Below are 19,875 nucleotides of genomic sequence, written 5' to 3'. Positions count from 1 at the left end.
GCAGCAAGACATTCATACACATAAAATAAAATAAATCTGTAGAGAGTAGATAAGAATTCCCCGTTAAAACAATAATGAGAAGCCTTAAATAATTGCTATTATGTTTTAATTGGTGCAGATTGTGAGCTCTATCTGAATTTTCTTTAATACCACTGAATTAAAATTGACCAAACAAATGGATAGTTTAATCAGAGTTTTCTAAAGGATTTTAAATATAGGAACTTAAACTACTTTTGATGAGTTAATTATAATGTTTCAGATGTGCAGTGTAGAAATTATTTTGTGACTTACTGTTATGGGCCCATGTGGAAACGAGAACAGTTTGTCACACATACCTTAAGAAATATTCCCTGAAAGCTTTGGTGATAAAATATAAATATACTTTACATCTAAAGTAAAAGAATTTGTGAAAGGTGATGCGTAACAAAACAGACTTTGTTGAAGAGTTTTGGGTTACTATATGGTTATCACACAGAAAAAAAAATAAACAAATTTAACTGAATTAATTTTTCTAACCTTACTGATATTTTATGGATGGTGAAGAAGAGATCTAGCTATTTCTGGCATGAGATTCAAGGAGTTGGCCCACTCTTGGTGGTCTAGAAAAAGACTCTAGGCTGCAGGAAATGGCTAACCTGGTTGAGCCAGGCCTGGTGGTGTAAGACTGTATAAACTCAGGAGGGTGAGGCAGGAAGATTATAAATCCCAGCCTGTTGGTACTCTACAGAGTGAATTCAAGGGCAACCCTGACATCTTAGCAAAATTGTGAATGAAAATAAGAATGATCAGACTAGGCAGACAGCTCAGTTGGTCAGGGTTTACCTGGCATACCCACAGCCTTGCTGCTTAAACCACACTCCTATAGTCCTGCATTTGGGAGATAGAGACAGGAGGATTAGAAGTCCAAAGTCATCCTTACCTGTATAACAAGTTTGAGAGTAGCATGGGCTACGTGAAACCCTGTCTCAAAAAACAACTTGCAGAATCAGACTTTGGTATTGTGGCTATTTGGACTGTCAATTACAAAAGATAAAATGTGTTAGATAGAAGAAGAAATTCAAATACTCAAAAGTAATAAAAGATAAAGTTGTTTAGAACATTTTGGAGCAAACTAGACATATGCTAAAATAAACAAAACATCAACTAACTTAAACCAACTACATCAGCTGGAAAGATGGCTCAGTGGCTAGATTTCACAGTAACTACTTTTGGATCTGAGTTTGGGTCCTCAGCACTATTTTTTTTTTTTTTTTTCCGGAGCTGGGGACTGAACCCAGGGCCTTGCGCTTCCTAGGTAAGCGCTCTACCACTGAGCTAAATCCCCAGCCCCCTCAGCACTATTTAATAGCCAGTTTAGGCAGTAGGCAGAGATAAGCAGATCTAGTGGATTCCAGGGGCTAGCCAGTCTAGATTCACTGAGAGACCCTGTCTCAAAAAATAAGGTAGAGATTTAGTAGAGGAAGACTCTTGGCGTTGACCTCTAGCCTTCATACACTCAGGCAAGGATGAGTCTAAGTATAGATGCACGCACACGTACACACACACACACACACACACACCCCACAAATACAAAGAAAAATAAGCCAAATATAACAGATTAAGAGGTGGTATGAGAGATGTTAAAAGACATGAGTTTATACCACCGTAACCACATAATCAGAACAATATTACCAGGTTATTCCACTATAACCTCGTGATCAGAGTAACATTACCAGGTTATACTATCATAACCTCGTGATCAGAGTAACATTACCAGGTTATACTATCATAACCTCGTGATCAGAGTAACATTACCAGGTTATACTATCATAACCTCGTGATCAGAGTAACATTACCAGGTTATACTATCATAACCTCGTGATCAGAGTAACATTACCAGGTTATACTATCATAACCTTGTGATCAGAGTAACATTACCAGGTTATACTATCATAACCACATTACATCTGGCATCTGATAACTGTACCAAAAAGAACACACTGACCACTTCTGTGAAATAGTTGCCTTTAAATGCATTTCTCTGAAGCTAATCATAAACAAAAAAGATCAAGCCCAAATAAGGGACACTGTATAAAAATAACCTGAATCTTTAAAAATATCAAGGTCATGAAAGCCAAGGAAAGGCAGGATCATTCTGAGAATGAGAGAGAAAGCAGAGCGGGCAAGCAATACAGAAGGTGGAGCTGGAGCAGAAAATGGAATTAGCAGGACAGTGTGGGGACAGGGACTGCAGGGCAGGCACAAGGGTAACATCTGTGACTTCAAGCCAGTGAGTTATGTCTGCTGTGCGTACTCTCATTGCTTAAGCAATGGCATTAAGGAAACACTGGAGAAATATAAGAAACTCTTTGTAAGTCTGAAATTACTTCCAAAGAGAAGTTTCCATTTTGAGGTATATCATGTGCTTCGATCATGTACTCCCCCTTCCCACCCCCACTAGTCGTCTTCCGGCCCCTGGTGTCCCTTCCAGCATATGTATAACTGAGATTTTAATTTGAACAAAGTGAGTGATATTCAAGGAGCGAAGGCAACAGAGCAAGGGATAAAAAGAGAAGCTCCAGTAGCCATCACAGTGGAACCCAAAAGGACTAAGGAAAAATGGGGAAAGGCAACATTTGAAGACAATAAACTAGAAACATCCCAGACTTGATGGATGACAACAATACTCTGGCTTAACAGGTGTAGGATAAATAAGTTCAGGGGAAAGAAATGAACCAGATACAAAGATACTCATGCATAGAACCTTCCAGCAGACTGTAGAGCACCGAGGCAAACAAACAGAAGATTTTCACAACAGCCAAGACACAAGCAAGAGAGCTTACTCACAAGATCACTTTTATCATCTTAGTAGCCGACTTCTTAACAGTATCAAGGCACTAGAAGTCAGTAGAACGCTATCCTGAAAGTGTAAGAGAAAGAATTCAACCCAGTGTCTCTCCTGACAAAAACACCGTGTAAATATGGCAGTAGTACAGGGCTATCTGAAGACACACAGCTGATGACGGCTTCCTATCAGCAGACCCTCATTAAAAATCACCAAAGATGTATTTCCAGAGGAAAGAAAATGGCCTCCGTAAGGTTTAGACTCAGAAATGGTTAGCGAACAACCAAAGATATAAGTTGAGTGGAGATTGTTTTTTTAAATCTGGCAAAATGAACTTGTAAGAATGCCTTATTTGTTAGATTAAAGCAAATCAAGATGGAAATAATTACAGATACATTGGAAGTGATAGGATGAAACTAAAAGTTCTCTGTTTATTTTGGTTTGGGGAGATAGGTGGAGACACCATATCTAGATTTGTTAAGTTAAACTTTTAAAGTTTTGGGATAAGCCAGAAATTACAATATGACTATTTCATTTCAAAAGGTATTAAAGGGAAAGAAACTAGACAATAAAAATCACATTCTCTGCTGGAGATGGACTTGTAAAAATGGCATGACTCTGTGTGTGTGTGTGTGTGTGTGTGTCGGGGGTGGGGGGGGCACACAGGCGCCATAGCTCATGTATCATAGTCAGAGGACAACCTCAGGTGTGGGCCTCAACTTCTGCCTTGTTTGAGGCAGAGTCGCTTTGCTCTTGGCTGCTGTGTGCACCAGGCAAGGTGACTCAGGAGCTCTGGAGATTGGCCTGTCTCTGCTGCTCATTTTGCCTTACAAGCACAGACACTACAGATATGTGCTACCATATCTGGCTTTACGTGGCTTCTGGGGATTTGAACTCATGTCCTCACAATTGCACTTTGGCCACTAAGCCATCTTCCTTGCTCCTGGACTGGATTTTTGTCTTCAAAAGGCAAATTTTGTTAACTAGAGTAAAGAAAACACAAATTCAACCTTATGATGTTAAAAGGAACTGTGAGGCTATAGACAAATTCACAGCTACAGAGGGAAAAAGCAGACAGCAGCCTAAAGAAACCTCTTGTTGCCTTATTAATAGCAGACAAGCCTGAAGGAGAGCATTATTACATGTAGTAAATCTTTAGACATCTCCCTATTTATAAGCTTGCCTTATACACTCAGGAAATTCATAAGCCCCTGCTCTGAGCAAGAGAGTCAGGTCATATCCCTGGGGAAGCAGCTTCTTCCTGGCAGGCTGGGCTGCAGTTTATCAATTTCTGTATGGTGTTTCCCCTTTGATTTTAAAAGCCAATAAGTCACTGTTCTGCAAGTGGTAAATTCCTATCTCAAGGACATTGTAAACGCTACATTGTTTAAAAGAATCAAGTGTTGGGGGGAGAGGGTTCTTTTTCCTCTCTTGTTCTGGATTTGGTGATAGGCCCTTGCTAGATCTGAAATCTGGAGTTTGAGACATCAGGCATGAAGGAGGGAGACGAGCATGCATGAAAGGCTCAGCTGGCTACTCTGTGCTTTTGCATGAGACAGCATTTTAAGGGAGAGGCGACCATAGCATGTGCGTCAAGTGTGAGTCAGGAATTGGTTACAGGCAAAGGTCTTTATTCCAGCATTCTGAGATTGTTAGCTTTTCTTTGTTTTGCAGAAAGAATTCTAGCTTCCCATCCTGAGATGAGCTTGTCCCCAAATCTGGTTCTAATTGTGCCCCCCTGTTTGATTGTTAAGCACATTTTGCTGTATGATATCACCATTTGGCTGAATGTTAAAAGACACTGTGTAACTTAGATGTCAGAATTCAAACCACCAAGTATAGATGGGTTTGTTCAGCCAGATTCTTAAATGTAATCTAATTCAAGCTCTTGGCTAAAACTGTGTTCCACATTTATCAAAATGACACATAAGCATCTCAAGTACATATAAAAATATATCTAAGGACCAGGTGTTACTGAGTCCAGAGTGCAGAGCCAGCAGCACCAGACTCTCTTCTAGATAGTTTAATTTATTCATGATTGTCAAAATGTCTGTGCAAGGTAATGGGTTGGTTCTTTTTTTTTTTTTTTTTTTTTGGTTCTTTTTTTCGGAGCTGGGGACCGAACCCAGGGCCTTGCGCTTCCTAGGCAAGCGCTCTACCACTGAGCTAAATCCCCAACCCCGGTTCTGTTTCTTTACAGCCTGTGTAGATGTCAGTCCTTGTTTTAGATGGCTCCACGTCTGCCTGTGCGGTGCTGGATTTTGGAGGCATGGACAATCCTGCTGATGGTTGTGTCGGGTCTGTGCTTTCTCAGGAACTGTGTAGACAGTGCTTCCAAGGAGCTCGCCGGTGGCTTTATCACACATCACTTGGACACCTTCCTCCTTAGAGTTATAGTGAAACAAAGGCTAATTCTGTATCCCCACCTAACTTTCTTCTTCACCTGGAGTAGAAAGATCTCTGGGAGGGAGTCACTTTTCAAGCTGAAAGTTGGTAACTTGTGTCATTATCAGTGGGAAGCTAGGCCACGTGAGAAAACTGTCTGTGTGTAAGCTCGGTTCATTGTTATTTTCTCCAAATTCCAATGTTCTTAATAAATGTAAAGTAAGGAGCAGTGAATAGTTTATCCAAAGGAGCTATAATTAATGTTGCGTTACTTAGCATGTGCAGATAGCATCATGCTTTGTCAACTGCAGACCATAATAGTAAAGACTCACCTTTGTACTGAGTACAGAACTAGGAATCATGGGAAAGTTGGTCTGTGAGCATACAAATGTAATTACATTACCTATCACTTAGGCTTCTAGGAAGTTTATCACCAATGCCAGTTTTTGTCTTCAGATTTGAATTATTTTGTCATTTCAGTCAATATTTCAGGGGTCATTCTACAGATTATTCTTAATTGCTAAAGCCTACATGAATTATGGACGTGTGTTACACACTCAGACTTTGATAGCCAGTTTTCCGAGTATCAGTAGCATTTATGTTCTCTCCATGGTCCGTTTATCACAGTGTGACCGAGTGAGCTACACTGACTGAATATCCATTCATATGTATTCCACAGAGTCATGTGGCTTTCTGTTTCAGCCCTTTTACCAGAACTCTCATTATGCAGTCTCCTCCTCTCCCTTCCCTCTATCCCTACCTCTTTTCTCCTTTTAAATAAGAAATAGAAATAGGGCTATAGGAAGAAAAGAAAATACATGAGGGTGCAGACAAAGGTCTTGGAACAGGCTAGGTGGGCTGTATGTTGATATTATTGATGCTTTGTTTGTAGAAGTAGCTAGTTTTGTTTTTTGTGTGCTATCAGTTCTCAAACCCAGTGCACCAAGTAGAAATCTGATTTCCCCATGAGTTACTTGCTTTTCCTCCTCCTGCCATAGGCAGATGTTGTTGCGATCGATTTACAGATGAGGAGACTGAAATCACAGTTGTTGGCAAGCTGGAACTTTGTCTTCACCACTAACAAAGCAAAGGCCTACAGGCAGGCGAGCCCTTACGGTGGGGCAGTGCGTACTCCATTCAGCAGCTCTGCCCATTCTCTGGAAGCTTAGACTCCCTCTGCTGTGCAGCAAGAAAGTGTCCGTCTCATGAATCGATTGGTGTGATGTAAGCGTGACAGCAAAGTGAAGACGTGAAATAGCCATGAAGTTCACTTAGTTCTTATTTAACATAAGAACAAAATCCAGAAGTGCCCCCTATATGCCAGCCACTGACCCAAAACAGCACAGAGGTTTTCGTGCCTTTCAGTTTGTGCTCCATTAAGAGATAATACATTTAACAAGTAAAACGGCCAAGTTGTAAAGTCTTTGAAGAGAGTAAAGTACAGCGTAAGTGGGTTTCCCAGTGTCTGGGCTGTTGGCTGTCGCTCTGAGTAGGGGTTGCTCTTTAACAGACGCTCAGCTAAGGTTTGCAGGAGATGGGTTAGCTGACTGGATGTCTGGGGAAGAGCATGGCAAAGGCCTGGGCCGTTGCAGGAGCCCTTGTGTGGGAAGTGTGCTGTTCATTTTATTTTCAAGGCTAAGTAAGGAGTGGCTAAACTTAAGTGAACAAGACAGGAGAACTAAGAGAAGATATCATGGCAGCAAAATGCAAGGGAAGGTCAGATAAATATTTGGGCTTTTTCTCATGCTAGAAAAGGGGAGCCCTCTAAAGGATTTGAGTCATAGAGAGGCACAGTAGTCTGACCTAGATTTTTACAAACTGCAGCTGTTATATTATGAACACTTGAACTGGGCAAGCAGGAAGACACCGTGTCATTAAGTGTTCCGTGGCATCCTCAGGCTTTATAAAAAGTATGTCCACATCTGCTGTCTCATGTGACTCTCGGAAGAGCTCTGTGACAAATTTGCTATTTTTTCATAAATGTACTGTGAGGAATTCAGGCTTAAGGAACTTAAGTAAGGCAGGCGCTTGAGTCACATCTTGAATCCAGATCTTCTGCCCTCAGTTTCTGTGCTCTTCCCACTTTCCTACGTTAGACCCCAGAGGTCTCCACGATCTTCCTCAGCTGAAAGAAATTCAGCTTTTCAAGCATGGCTCTCAGAGCAGCAGCAGCTGTTTCTGGTGATGAGAAACAGTGCTACTCTTATCTGTGGAGACGGTTTCAGTTCCAGAGTGGTCTGCTTGTACCTTAAGCAGGCATGCCCAGGGCACACTTGGGTCCGTGCCATTTTATGTTCAGCCACTTGGTGAGAAGATTTCATATCTGAAGTATGGAGGATTAAGTGGCCTCACGAATAATCTAAAACAGTTGTTGGCGTTTACAACTTTACAGAGGAAAGAGGAAAGTAACAAAAGTAATGTGTCTTTCAAACTTTGGGGGAAATTGAAACCATGCATGGTCTATTAATCTATGCTTTTCAGGATCGTTGACCCATAACAGGAACAAGACTTTGTGTGTAATGATTATCCTGTGGATTAGAGCTATTGTGACTCTCGTGGATACTCTGTTGATTGTAGAGTCATAGATCACAGAGACTCACGGACTATGGACAGAACCGTCTTAACTGAATTATAAAAAGTTTAGTTAGGGGCCTGGAGAATTGGTCAGGGGTTAAGAGCACCTTCTGCTCTTGCAGAGAACCCAGATTCGCTTCCTGGCACCCACATGACAGCTAACAACTATCTGTAAGTCCAGTTCCATAGTATTCCTCCTCCTCTTCTGGCTTCTGAGGCCCCTGTATGCACATGGTATGTGCAAAGACATACATGTAAGCGAGACATAAAAACAGATAAAACAAAAGTAGATTTTTAAAGTTTAGTTAACTGTTTTATCAATATTCAGAGATAGAAAGTCGGCAGATGTCCATTCACTCACCTAAGTTAGGAAGTCAGCGGATACTCACTCACCTAAGTTAGGAAGTCGGCGGACACTCACTCAACTAAGTTAGGAAGTCAGCGGACACTCACTCACCTAAGGTAGGGAGTCAACGGACAATCACTCACTCACTCACCTAAGGTAGGAAGTCAGCGGACACTCACTCACCTAAGGTAGGAAGTCAGCGGACACTCACTCACCTAAGTTAGGAAGTCAGCGGACACTCACTCACCTAAGTTAGGAAGTCAGCACTCACTCACTCACCTAAGTTAGGAAGTCAGCAGACACTCACTCACCTACTGCGTGTCCTTGCTTGTGCCTGACTCATCCTTTTGTGTTCTTGGAAATTTAATTTTTTTTCCAATATTACAAAAATACTCAGGCCAAGAATCTAAAAGTTCATATCAACAGTAATTTTCTCACACCCTTTTGTATGTTTGGCTACTTCATGAGCTGCCAAATTCCTCTTGATATTTGTAATATGACAATTATTCTTAGACAATCCTGAAGTCTGGCAGGGGAATGAAATTCTTTGAAATACTAATAGATACAAGGAAACTATAAATATGAATTTATTCTTGTAGCTAAATTTAATTTTTCCCAGTTATTTCAGAGTTCAAGTTTTTTTCTTTTTAGAAATTGTACTTTAAGCATTAAAATATGCATGAATTTCAACCCCTTGCCCCACAAAAGAAAGCAAAAAAAAAAAAAAAAAGGAAGATGGTGATTTTACTTATTTTATTATTTTTTGTTGTTGTTTTTTCAAGACAAGATTTCCCTGTGTAGTCCTTGCTGTCCTGTAATGAGCTCTGTAGATCAGGCTAACCTTGAACTTAGAGATCCACCTGTCTCTGCCTTCCAAGTGCTGGGACTAAAGGCATGTAGTGTACCAGCACTGCAGCCCGGCTAACAGTGACTGTCTTAATACACTTATTGTCCAGACTGGTAGGGAGACAGTGAACTCTCGGCTTAGTGTATTGAAACCCCCATACTGAGCCCCGTGCTCAGAGTATTCTGTTGCCTCTGTGTCATGAAGTGTGGTGATATGCATTAAGTGAGATTTAAACTCTGGTTAAAAGAAAGGCGTAAGTCCCGGAAGTGGCTGTGGTGACAGCTGTGGGTACACTGCTATTACAACATCGAAATCATCACCAGCAGAGGTGAGGAAACTGCCACAGTCGTGTCAGTAGCACACTTATTTTCTAGTAAAGTAGGTGTCGCACAGCTTTGTTAGAGGTGAAAGACAAAACATCTTCAGGCAGCTCAGTGTATTTGCTGTGGTCGCCGTCAATATCCATCAATGGTGGCATGGAGTGCCGGGCCCTGTAATGGTGGTCAGGTGATTGAAGGACGGTGATCAGCAGAGTCCTTAAATCTTCAACAGATGAACAATACCGAACCAATTTACAAAAATAAGTCAGTAAGCCACAACTTCGCCACATTGGGCCATGTCCTGTGTCCTCAGGCTCCTCAAGCTTAACCGCCCAGGCCTCTGAATTGTCTACTTCAGCTGGGTCCACCATGAAGAAGTAGCTCTTCTGGGGAAGAGGCTGTGAAAAGCTCAAACGGAGGTTCTCAATCATTGGCAGTTGTTTGGACAGCTTGTTGAAACACCGACTTTTAGACAAGCGCCCCAGAGTTTCTTCTTACAAGAATTTGCATTTCTAGCCAGTTATCAGGGTGTAGCAACACTGTTGGGCCCAGTCTCAACTGGAGATTCCTTGCTCTAGAGGATTCCGATATAGAGGAGAACACGGACAATTCTAAGTCATTTTAGAAGGCAAAGCCACGTTGACGTCTTGTTGAGAGCCTGAGAGTTCCATTAGGAGACCCCTTATGGAGTTAAAACCCGCTGAGAGCTGGTAAAGGATAATCTGCTCTGCTGGCCGTGGTAAGGAATGGTACACAAGTACCTGAAGCTTGAAGGGAAGCTGACTGATTATGCCATCAGACCAGGAAATTCCCTTAGCTGTGGCAAACATCACGGTTGACGTGCAGAAGAGTATGAGTTAACACAAGGACAAAGTGACTTGTTTCTGCTGTATTAATTGTTAGACGTACTGAGCATGGCAGGCAAGGCCATGTGTAGGCTAGCCTGGCGTTATTGCTGCTGTCTCTTCCCACTGGGCTTGCTGCCTGTGTCCACTAACACGCTCGCCCCTTCCTTAAGTCATGCTCTCTGCAGCCGGTGTGCTTCGTTCTGATAACTATTGCATCTGCACGAGATGCCTTTCCTCACCCTCCATGTTCTGTGCCTGCTGCTTGCCCGTAAGATTACAGTGCTCTCGTCGATTGTATTTCAGAGCATTCGTTTAGCTGTTATGACCCAGATCACTCTTCTGTTTGCTAGTCAGTCAACCAGTCACATCCAATCTCACGATCTATACAAAGAAACAGAGTTTTGTTTCTTTTTTTAAGGTTTATTTATTTATTTTGGGTATAGGAGTGCTCTATTTGCATGTATACCTGTATGCCAGAAATGAACATCAGATCCCAGTATAGACGGTTCTGAGCCACCATGTGGTTGCTGAGAATTGAACTCAGGACCTCTGGAAGAGCCGACAGTGTTCTTAGCACTGAGCCATCTCTCCAGCCTCTAACTTTTTATAAATTTTTTATCCACTTCCCCCCTTTGGATCTTTACCACTGAATAGCTCTCTGGAACATAAAAGATATTTAGTACATGTTTATTGGGTAAAGTAGTCAGACATTTGGGGAGTTATGATCAACAGTGTAGTGCACCCATGCAAACCCAGTTTTGAATCTAAGTGCTGACTCCTTGTGGTGGGAGGTCTCCTCAGGTCACTGGAGGAGTCAGAGCATGCCTCTAGTAGGCAGGAGTGATAGTGTACTGGGTGTTCCCCAACATATGGGAGGGGCTGGACAAACACGTTTTGTTAACTTAAGGGAAAGTTCTTCCCTCTTCTTTCTTTGCGTGTTTTTATATAAAGAATTTTTGGATACCACATCAGAACAAATTGAAAAGCAAAGGTTTTTTTTTTTTTTTTTTTTTTTTTAAGTCTTAAAAAGAAAACACAAAATTTCAGTCTTTATTTGGTCTCCTCCTCTCTCTCTGGTCTGTTCCCCAGGTTCAGTTGTTCACTCTGACTTTATACCAGGCCTCTTCAGTCAGACAGCCTCAAGGCCTCGCCCTCAGGTTCAGTGGGTATTGTACAAGGCATTTTCTCCAGGTCCAGTTATATTTCCTATTAGGTCTGTTCCCCAGGTTCAGTGCAGTAAACCTCCAGGTTCAGTTAGATATCCTATTAGGCCTCTTCATGTGTAGTAAGGCTTGCAGTGTTGCATAGCTGCTCAAGTAAGCATTCAGCCTGAAATATACAACCGTAAGGACCACTTGGTATTAGTTTTAGCAACATTAAGTTGTCATAATTTGGCAGTATACCTTTAAAGTACACAGTATGTCAAAATGACGCATGCCATGTGAGAGTCACAGGTGGCGGTGATTTCTAGTGGGAAAGAATTGGGAACTGAAAGAATAAGATATCAGAAAGGGATTCTTGTTTTCGTCTACCCTGTTCACCCATATTTGGAGATAAGCTGCTGTACCCCGAAAGGCTTCACTTGTAGAACATGGGGCCTCAGGCGGCCCTTTTCATCTTACTTCCTGCTTCCACTTCATTGTCCAAAGAGTCTTTACAGGGGATTCCCTTTGTGTTGAGTCAGGAACACAACTAGTGTAAAATATGGCTGTAACGTTATAAAATAATGCATATATTCAAAATGATATATTCAAAGCCAGATTTCGAAGCACATGATTGATGAGTTTAAACTATCATACTTATCACAACACTGGCTGTGTGCTTGGCTGCTTGTGTTGTAGCAAGGCTAATAATGTATGTGTCTACTGGGAGAACAACTCCTATTTCATTTGAAGTGTTTGCCTATTGAAAACGTCAGTTTGACACATTGGGGGGATTTTCTACCTCAACTCTCTGAGTTAAAATTTTATTTATATGAACTTATGTGAGTTTCTATTCATATGTGTTCGTTTTCTGTTTTGGTAATAAATACCCGGGATAAATCAACTTAACAAGCAGAAAGGTTTATTTGTCTCTTGACTTCCGAGGTTTCAGTTTATGGTCCCTACGCTCAGTCGCATTGGACTTGGAATGGCACAGTGCATTATCAGGAACTGACATGAGGAAGTCCCCTTATCTCACAGTTACTGGGATGTGAAAGAGAGGCAGAGACTAGGAAACAGGGCGCAGTGTTCTGACTTTGTCTACTAGGCCCTACCTCATGAAGGTTCCACCACCTCACAGGGACCCACGCCTTCAGTGTGTAAGTCTTTGGGAAGCATTTGAATATAAACCACAGCAATTTATATAATAATAAATTATATTTATAGGATACTTACAGGGTTTTTAAAAGAAAATGAAAACTGCTTTTGTTTAGTCAGTTTATAACTATGGGCTTTTATACTTACCAACGTTATTTTAAAATTGTTTGCTATGTACAGGCCTAGAGTACTTAAGGACATCAATGTTTGACGTGTTCCTAGGCCTTAGTTTTTCGCTCTGTGTGTGAATCTGTAAGGCCAGTCTTGCTTGCTTTCTAGCTACATGTAGCATACACGCGTGCCATTTTAATTTCAACCGCTTCATTTTGTCGCTGGTGTTGGTTTGGTTTTGTTTTTCAGCATGCTGGAGCAAGATTCCAGGAGAGTGAAACCTAGTGTGAGCCCTGCCAATCAAAGGAGGCATCTTTTAGAGTTTTCAGCAAAAGAAGTTAAAGACACGTCAGATGGTGACAACCAGAAAAACAGTTACAGGTAGGACAGCCTGCTGGCCTTATCAATTTCATGAACGGGAGAAGTCTTACCTGACTGCAGCATTACAAGGAAAGGGCGTAGAGGACTCATCCTTCCTGGGCTTTTACTCTTGAGGTTGAGTCAGGAGCCAAGGATCTTATGCAATGCAGCACAGCAGTGATGGAGGCCATGGTGGCAGAGAGCACTACATGCTGTTTTTTGCTTATCTGTTTTTTACATGTTGGATTGTCACATTTCTGAAATGTTGACATGCTAAAAACAGTATCTCTAAAATTGATAGTGTTTAATTTTCTTGTTTTTCCAAACTGTGCACAGGTTTTTCTCTCCATATTCTATAATTTTGAGTTCTATGTTTGTCCGCAGGTGATCTTTCAAAAAATTTCATTCTTAGTTTGATAATCTTTGGATTTACAGGGTTTGATTAAATATAGTTAATTGCTAAAAAGAAGAAAAATTGTTTATTTGGTACTTGAAGACTCTTTCTTTTTGGATAACCTTTATAGGAATATTAGTTATTCCGAAATGATCACAATAGCCAGATGCCTGCATGTGTTTGCTCACACTAGCATGAAATAAAAGGCTTACTCCTGTGTAGTGGTCGGCGCCCATGCGCCTCCTCACTGTAGAGGTCCGGGCAACTCTCAGGCTGAAACTCAGCACCTTGAAAGGAGTACCTGAAAGATGTAAGCCATCTCTGTGTCCCCACCCGGTGTCACTACTGGAAAAGAGATTATGATTCTTAGGTCTCTTGAAGTAGTCCAGAAGGTTATTGTAGAAGAATTTAGATTAGGCAAATACTAGTTCATTAGTTTGAATTCTTGCCATCATCTTCATCTTCATTGGTATTAGTGGTAGTATTTTTAATACAAAATACTAAAAAAAAATTGTGTAATATTGAAAACATCAAGTATGGATTTGTTCTGAACTGAATTTTAGATGTTTATATGTGTTATCAGGACACCTATATATTTTTTCTTTGAAAAAAAATTAAATATTTAAACTGCTATTTTACTAGTTTATTATCTTTTAAAAGTATTTAATTTTTTTAGCTGACACAGTGCCCATGCATATTTACTGTCATTCTGATGTTAATAATGTATAATGATTAGACAGAGTAATTAGTGTATCCATCATCTGAGACAGATACTCGTTCATTCTCTGTGGTGAGAACATTCAGATTCTTTTTACTAGATATGTTGAAGTACTTGATGCATTGTGCTCAACCATGGTTTGCAGTGCTTCAGAATCACTCTTATCCAGTTGCTCTGACCCCTATTCAGGACTCGCCTCCCACATCCCTCCCTCTCTCCCCCCATACCTTTTAGACGCTGATATTCATGATTGCATAAAAAAACAGACCTCCCCCCCCCCCCAAAAAAAAAAAACCAAAACCCTGTGATGGCAGGTTTTTAGCTTGCTCATCTAACAGAGAAAATATGGTACTTTTTGTGTGTGTGCTTTGTTTCCTGTAAATGTGTCCACTGTCAGTGAAAACAGCAGAATTTCAGTATCTGTTTTCTTTACTTATCATCAGTGGGCAGGTAGGTTAATTCCCATGTCTTGGCTGTTGTGACACGGGCCTGCAGATAGATGTCTTTCTGACATGCATTTTGCTTCCTTTGAAATGAACTGTTGTGTTTCTAGCTCTCTGAGGAACTTGTAGTACTGCAGGTAGAAATCTGTGCCTTGCTCCTGGGCTTAAAGGAACTGAGCTGTTTTCATTCAGCGTGATGTTGGCTGTGAGCTGTTGTGTGAGTTTTATAATGTTGAGACAATTTTCTTTTATATCTAATTTTCTTTTCTTTTTTTTCTTCAAGATAGGATGTTGAGTTTTACTTAATGCCTTTTCTTCATCTCTTGAGACAATCATAAAGTGTTTGTTTTCCATTCTGTAGACACAGTGTGTTACACTTACTGATTTGTGTATGTTGAACCATCCTTGCATTTCTGTAATAAATCCTACTTGATCATGATGGATCACCTTTTAATATATTGGCTTTGAGTTGCTAGGACTTTAATAGCATTTTGATAGCTGTGATCATCAGAGACTTGGGTCTGTGGAGTCTTCTTTTGGCTGTGTTCCTGTGTAGTCTTGATATCAGAACAACTTTGGAAGGGTTTCCTTTCTTTCACTTCTTTGGACTAGTTTTAGACAAGTTTGCGTCAGTTTCATTTTGATAGTTTGTGTTCTGGAAGAGTCTCATTAAGGTGCCAGGCTAGCCTCAACTTAACGATCTTCCTAGCTCAGCTTTTGGGACAGCAGGCAAACTAACTCGAGCCACTATATCTGGCTCACATTGGCTCTTCTTTTGCAGTTTGGTAAAATTCAGCAGTGAAACTGTCTAGCCCTGGGCTTGTGTTCTTTTGGGTGGAGATGGGGACTTTTTTTTTTTTTCTTTAAAACAAATTCAGTTTTCTTACTTGCTATGGGCCCATTCAAGTTTTCTATCATCTGCATTTTTAAATGCCTCATTTTGTTTCAGTTTATGGTTCAAATAATGGAAGGATAGATCATAATCCTACTGTTTAATTGTTATATTTGTTTGTGATTAGCATATTACCACTAGCAAATTGCAGTTGCATGGATTTTTTTCAGTGTTAGAAGTGTATGTATGTATACAGATTGTATTTGTAATAGTATAACTTATCAGCCAAACTGGGACACTTTTATGAAAGTGTAGTAGTAGTCTAGCGAGAGCTACTATTCATTTTTACCTCAGGACATAGGACATAAATCACAGTTGTCTTCTAGTAACCAGGAAAGAGTGGTTTCTGCTTGAGGCATCAGCCGCAGAGTGTCGCTAGTCTAGGAATTCTCATCAACTCCAGCTCCCAGCATTGCACTTTGCTTTAGTGATTTGTTTGCTGACATTTCTCTTCTCTGTGTAGATGGTTTGCAGAGAGCCTAGATCTCTGACCGTCTGTGGGTCAGTAGGGTCTGATTGTCTCCAGACTGAGTGCTCACTTAGACTCTTCCTTTCTCCCTTTTACCCTGTCCAGTCTACCCTTGTATTTCTCCTGTTTTCTTCTCTATAATTTGGCTGTTAGAAGGAAGTTAGCCAGCACAGGTGTGCAGAAAGCTTTGCTAGAGTTTAATCATATGGAAAGAAAATTACAGGTCAAAAATAGAGTTTTGAAAGCAATTTTTGGTTTTCCTCATGGAATTCCTGTCTTTGTTAATTATGTAGGTGTGATTTTCAAATGATGTGTGTGTGTGTGTGTGTGTGTGTGTGTGTGTGTGTGTGTGTGTGTTTCATATAACTTTAGCTTTCACTTCTTTTCTCTTATGTGTGCCATACTCAGAAATCATTATTTTTATTCTAAAGTTAGTTGTCCATTCTGGTAGGTGTGTGTTTTGGGGAGCATTAGGGGGCATGTTTTCATTCTGGCAAATCTAATGACAACCCATGTGCTCACCTAGAACTCTTTTTCAGGATTTGGCTAAGTGAGTCACTCCCTAAAAGACGTTTCCTTTTGCATCCTTATAATTTTTAGTCTTTCTTTCTGTTTTTGTTTGTTTGTTTGTTTGTTTGTTTTTTGTTGTTGTTGTTGTTTTGGACTGGCTGCTGCTTGTGGTGTTCGGGGTTCAGTGCAGGCCCTTCCTTGTATAGGCAAGTACTCTATCACTGTGGTATTTCCTTGGCCCTGGTTAATTGAGACAAACTTGCTCTGTAGCACAGGGTGCTTTGACCTGTGAGCCTCCTGCCTTCACCTCCCTTGTGCAAGCTTATCGTGCTCACTCTGTCTTCCCTCCTTCCCTCCTGATTTCCCTGGTAAGCTTCTCCTTTGTGCAGATCCCAAGCTGTGGCGCTGGGAACTCCGTCTACCTCCTGCTGCAGTGACTCCTCTGTACTCTGGCCTCCGGAGTGTGCACATGCATGAATCTCAAACTCCCGTCCACAGGTCGCACTTATCACACACGTGCTCATGCATCCAGTCGTCTCTGACGTTTTCCCTTTCCGTATTTAACTAATATTTGGTTTTGATACAATTATAAGGCTTAGGGATAAATTGGAGTATTTCACTTCTCTATTTAGTAACTTCTCTTTTATTTAGCAAGTCCTAACTATGACCCTGTCTCAGTCTTTCTGACTTCCTCTCTGTCTGTCCCACATGCCCACAGCTCTTCAGCAGTCTTCTGTGTTTCTGGAGTCTGTTTTTCTCTCACTTGCTTTTGTCTTGTATACTCTTCCCCTAGTTTCCTCACAGCTGGTTTCCTCTTGTCCTTTAGCCTTGACTTATATCATCCTTTCCTTAGTTTTACCTGCAGGAGATCCTGCCTTCCTTTGTTGTTTGAGTCCTTTGTTTCTTTTACAACAGTTAGCAAGGCTTGGCTGTATTTTATGTATTTGTTTTCTTGTGTTTGATCTGCCTTTCCTGTTGCTTTGAGAATGGACTTTTGTTCTCTCTTGGATTACCCAGTATATAGGTGGTGTTCCCCAAATATTGAATGGATAAGTGAAAAGCATGAAGCTTACCATGTTCAATTTTGTATATTTTTTGTACTTTAGCATATCTATAAATTCAGAGCATCTTATACATAAAATTCAGAACAGATCTAAGATAGATTAAAATACAGACTGAAGGATGTAACCAGTCGTAACAGGCCCAGTTCCATTCTGATTTTCAGCTCAGTGATAATTTCTCAGCTCAAGTTTTGTTTCTTATCATATTCTAGATGTGAATCCTGTGCCATAAAGCAGTAGGATAGGGACAAATGTGTATTTTTTAAAGTAACTAGTCATTGTCCTTTAGTGTTTTGTTATGGACTCAAGGCCATCCATGGTTCTAAAAATTTTATTTTTTTCCGGAGCTGAGGACCGAACCCAGAGCCTTGCGCTTGCTAGGCAAGCGTTCTACCACTGAGCTAAATCCCCAACCTGGTTCTAAAATTTTTATTCAGTTTTTCAACTTTGTCACTTTTCTCTTGCCAAATATTTTTGGGCCTACTCTACTCCCACTTCACACAAACTTTTATTAGGGAGACTGTTGCGTTTCATTGTCACAAATGACCACAGACCTATAGGCCTTGTCATTTAATACTGTTTTTTTCCTGCCAACTGGTAACTCTTTCCCTTAATTTCTCCTCTACTCCAGCGACACCGAAGTTCATTGACTTCACACACAGCATGTGCTGCACAGTAAAGAGTAGCTAAGCAAATGTGAATTACCTGCCATGTCTTAGAGACTTAGAGAATGACAGGCCACCATATGGTCTATACTTGATTCTTTCCGTTATGTTCATTTCCATCTTGCAACATAAATTTGGTATACATTTTTTAAATGAAAATCGACACCACTAAGCTTTATGAAATTTATGATACAAGGAAGTGATTTTTGTGTATGTTTATTTCAGATATGATCATTCTGTGTCCAATGACAAAGCCTTAATGGTGCTAAGTGAAGAACCATTACTTTATATCCCTCCACCTCCATGTCAGCCCCTCATTAACACGACAGAGTCTCTCAGGTAAGGGGTATGGATTGGTACAGAAACTACTGTGTGGCCCCCCATGGCAAGCTTCAGAACTTAGAACAGCATTTCTTCAGCTTTACTAAGAGGCCAAGAGAATCTGATTTATTGTTGGATAAGTGTACCCTGCAGTTGTCCAGGTAGAGATGGGGATGGGTCATCCGATGTGATGGTTGCCTGCTTCTATGTGTCTTGTTTGAGTGAAGGGATGAAGTGGATGTTAGAATTCAGGGCAAGGCTAGACTTGTGGACGTAAGATTCTCAGCAGGCAGCATCCCCCTTTTGAAGTTGGGAAGGTGATATCTGACTGTGTTGTCTGGACATATATTCCGTTATTTCTTTGGATTTTGAACTCGTGATTAGGAGCTTGTCTTGTAACAATCCATGTCTTATTAAAATAAACAGCATTGAATGTCCAAGGTTTTTTCAAATTAAATCAAAAAGTATTGTTAAGTAGTCAGATATGTTGGGCTGCTCTTTGGGTCCTAAAGAACAATTAAGTTAATTTCCAACAAAAGAATAAGCCTACTATGAAATATATTTGATCGCTCTGTTTTTTAGGTTGAACCATGAACTTCGAGGCTGGGTTCATAGACATGAAGTGGAAAGGACCAAATCGAGAAGAATGACAAATAGCCAGCAGAAAACCCGCATTCTCCAGGTCTGTCTGCTCTGCCTGTGTCTGAAGGAACCACAGTCCAGGCGCCACTTGCTTTCTTCCCTGGGAGACTTGGAGACTTAAGCCTTTGTATTTCTCACTGTGGCTGCTTCCGATGCTGCAGCCATTGCTGCCTACTCAGGCGTGGTGCTGCTTCCCGTGTTCTCTCTCACTCTCTCCTCTCTAGCAGGGCCCTGTATCACAGTAATTAACTCTGGCTGCTAGAGCGCTGCAGAGCCTTTATAGCTGGGTGGGATAGAAACTCATCTCTTACACGGATCCTTCATAGCTCTAGGATTTAGGAGGAAATCCAGTGAAGTAACTTCCAGACTGGGAACTGCATAATGTAAAAAGCCCCAGGACGGAGCAGTGTGATATTTACAGAACTTCAAGGAGTGAGTACAGCTGGAAGGAATGCTGTGACTGAGGGGAGAGCGGTAGGAGTTCAGATCTGAGAGGCTGTGGAGGAGAGAGCGTAGTGAACACCACAGGCTCTGGTCTGAACTTCGGATTCCATTCTGGGCATGCAGGACACCATTAGTGGGTTTGGTGAGGGGGTGGCTTGATGTGAGTTGTACGTGTGAAAGGTCAGTTTGGCTAGGACTGGTAGCGCTCATTGTGAATTTAGGAGTTCAGAACTCAGAAGCAGGATGCTGAGTTCAAGGCTAGCTTGAAATATATAGTGAGACCTTGTCTCAAAACAACAAAGAAACAAAAACGATCATTCTAGAAGCCACACGAAACAGACTGATGGGGAGTAGGCAGCTCAGGTAGACTGCATTCTAGTGGTTTAGATGGGAGGTCTTTG

The 19,875-nt window shown here is 41.1% G+C and overlaps 1 protein-coding gene and 1 pseudogene across 5 annotated transcripts in view; one reads left to right on the top strand and one right to left on the bottom strand.

The window, feature by feature from the left end:
• Atf6 (activating transcription factor 6) overlaps positions 1 to 19,875 on the top strand; it is a 177,787-nt gene that overhangs the window by 52,546 nt on the left and 105,366 nt on the right. For all 4 annotated transcript variants that reach the window (XM_087580984.1, XM_087580982.1, XM_087580981.1 and 1 more), the window contains 3 exon segments: positions 12,805 to 12,936; positions 18,293 to 18,406; positions 18,971 to 19,070. In XM_087580984.1, the coding sequence (XP_087437110.1) occupies positions 12,805 to 12,936; positions 18,293 to 18,406; positions 18,971 to 19,070 (346 nt within the window).
• The window catches only part of LOC148001747 (large ribosomal subunit protein eL29 pseudogene), a 135,312-nt pseudogene that overhangs the window by 24,013 nt on the left and 91,424 nt on the right, over positions 1 to 19,875 (bottom strand). The window lies entirely within an intron of this gene.

This window comes from Rattus norvegicus, chromosome 13 (genome assembly GCF_021556685.1).
Source record: "Rattus norvegicus strain SHRSP/BbbUtx chromosome 13, alternate assembly SHRSP_T2T, whole genome shotgun sequence".
Classification (NCBI taxonomy): domain Eukaryota; kingdom Metazoa; phylum Chordata; class Mammalia; order Rodentia; family Muridae; genus Rattus; species Rattus norvegicus.
Note: the sequence above shows the minus strand (reverse complement) of the source record. Positions and strands in the feature narration are given on the sequence as shown.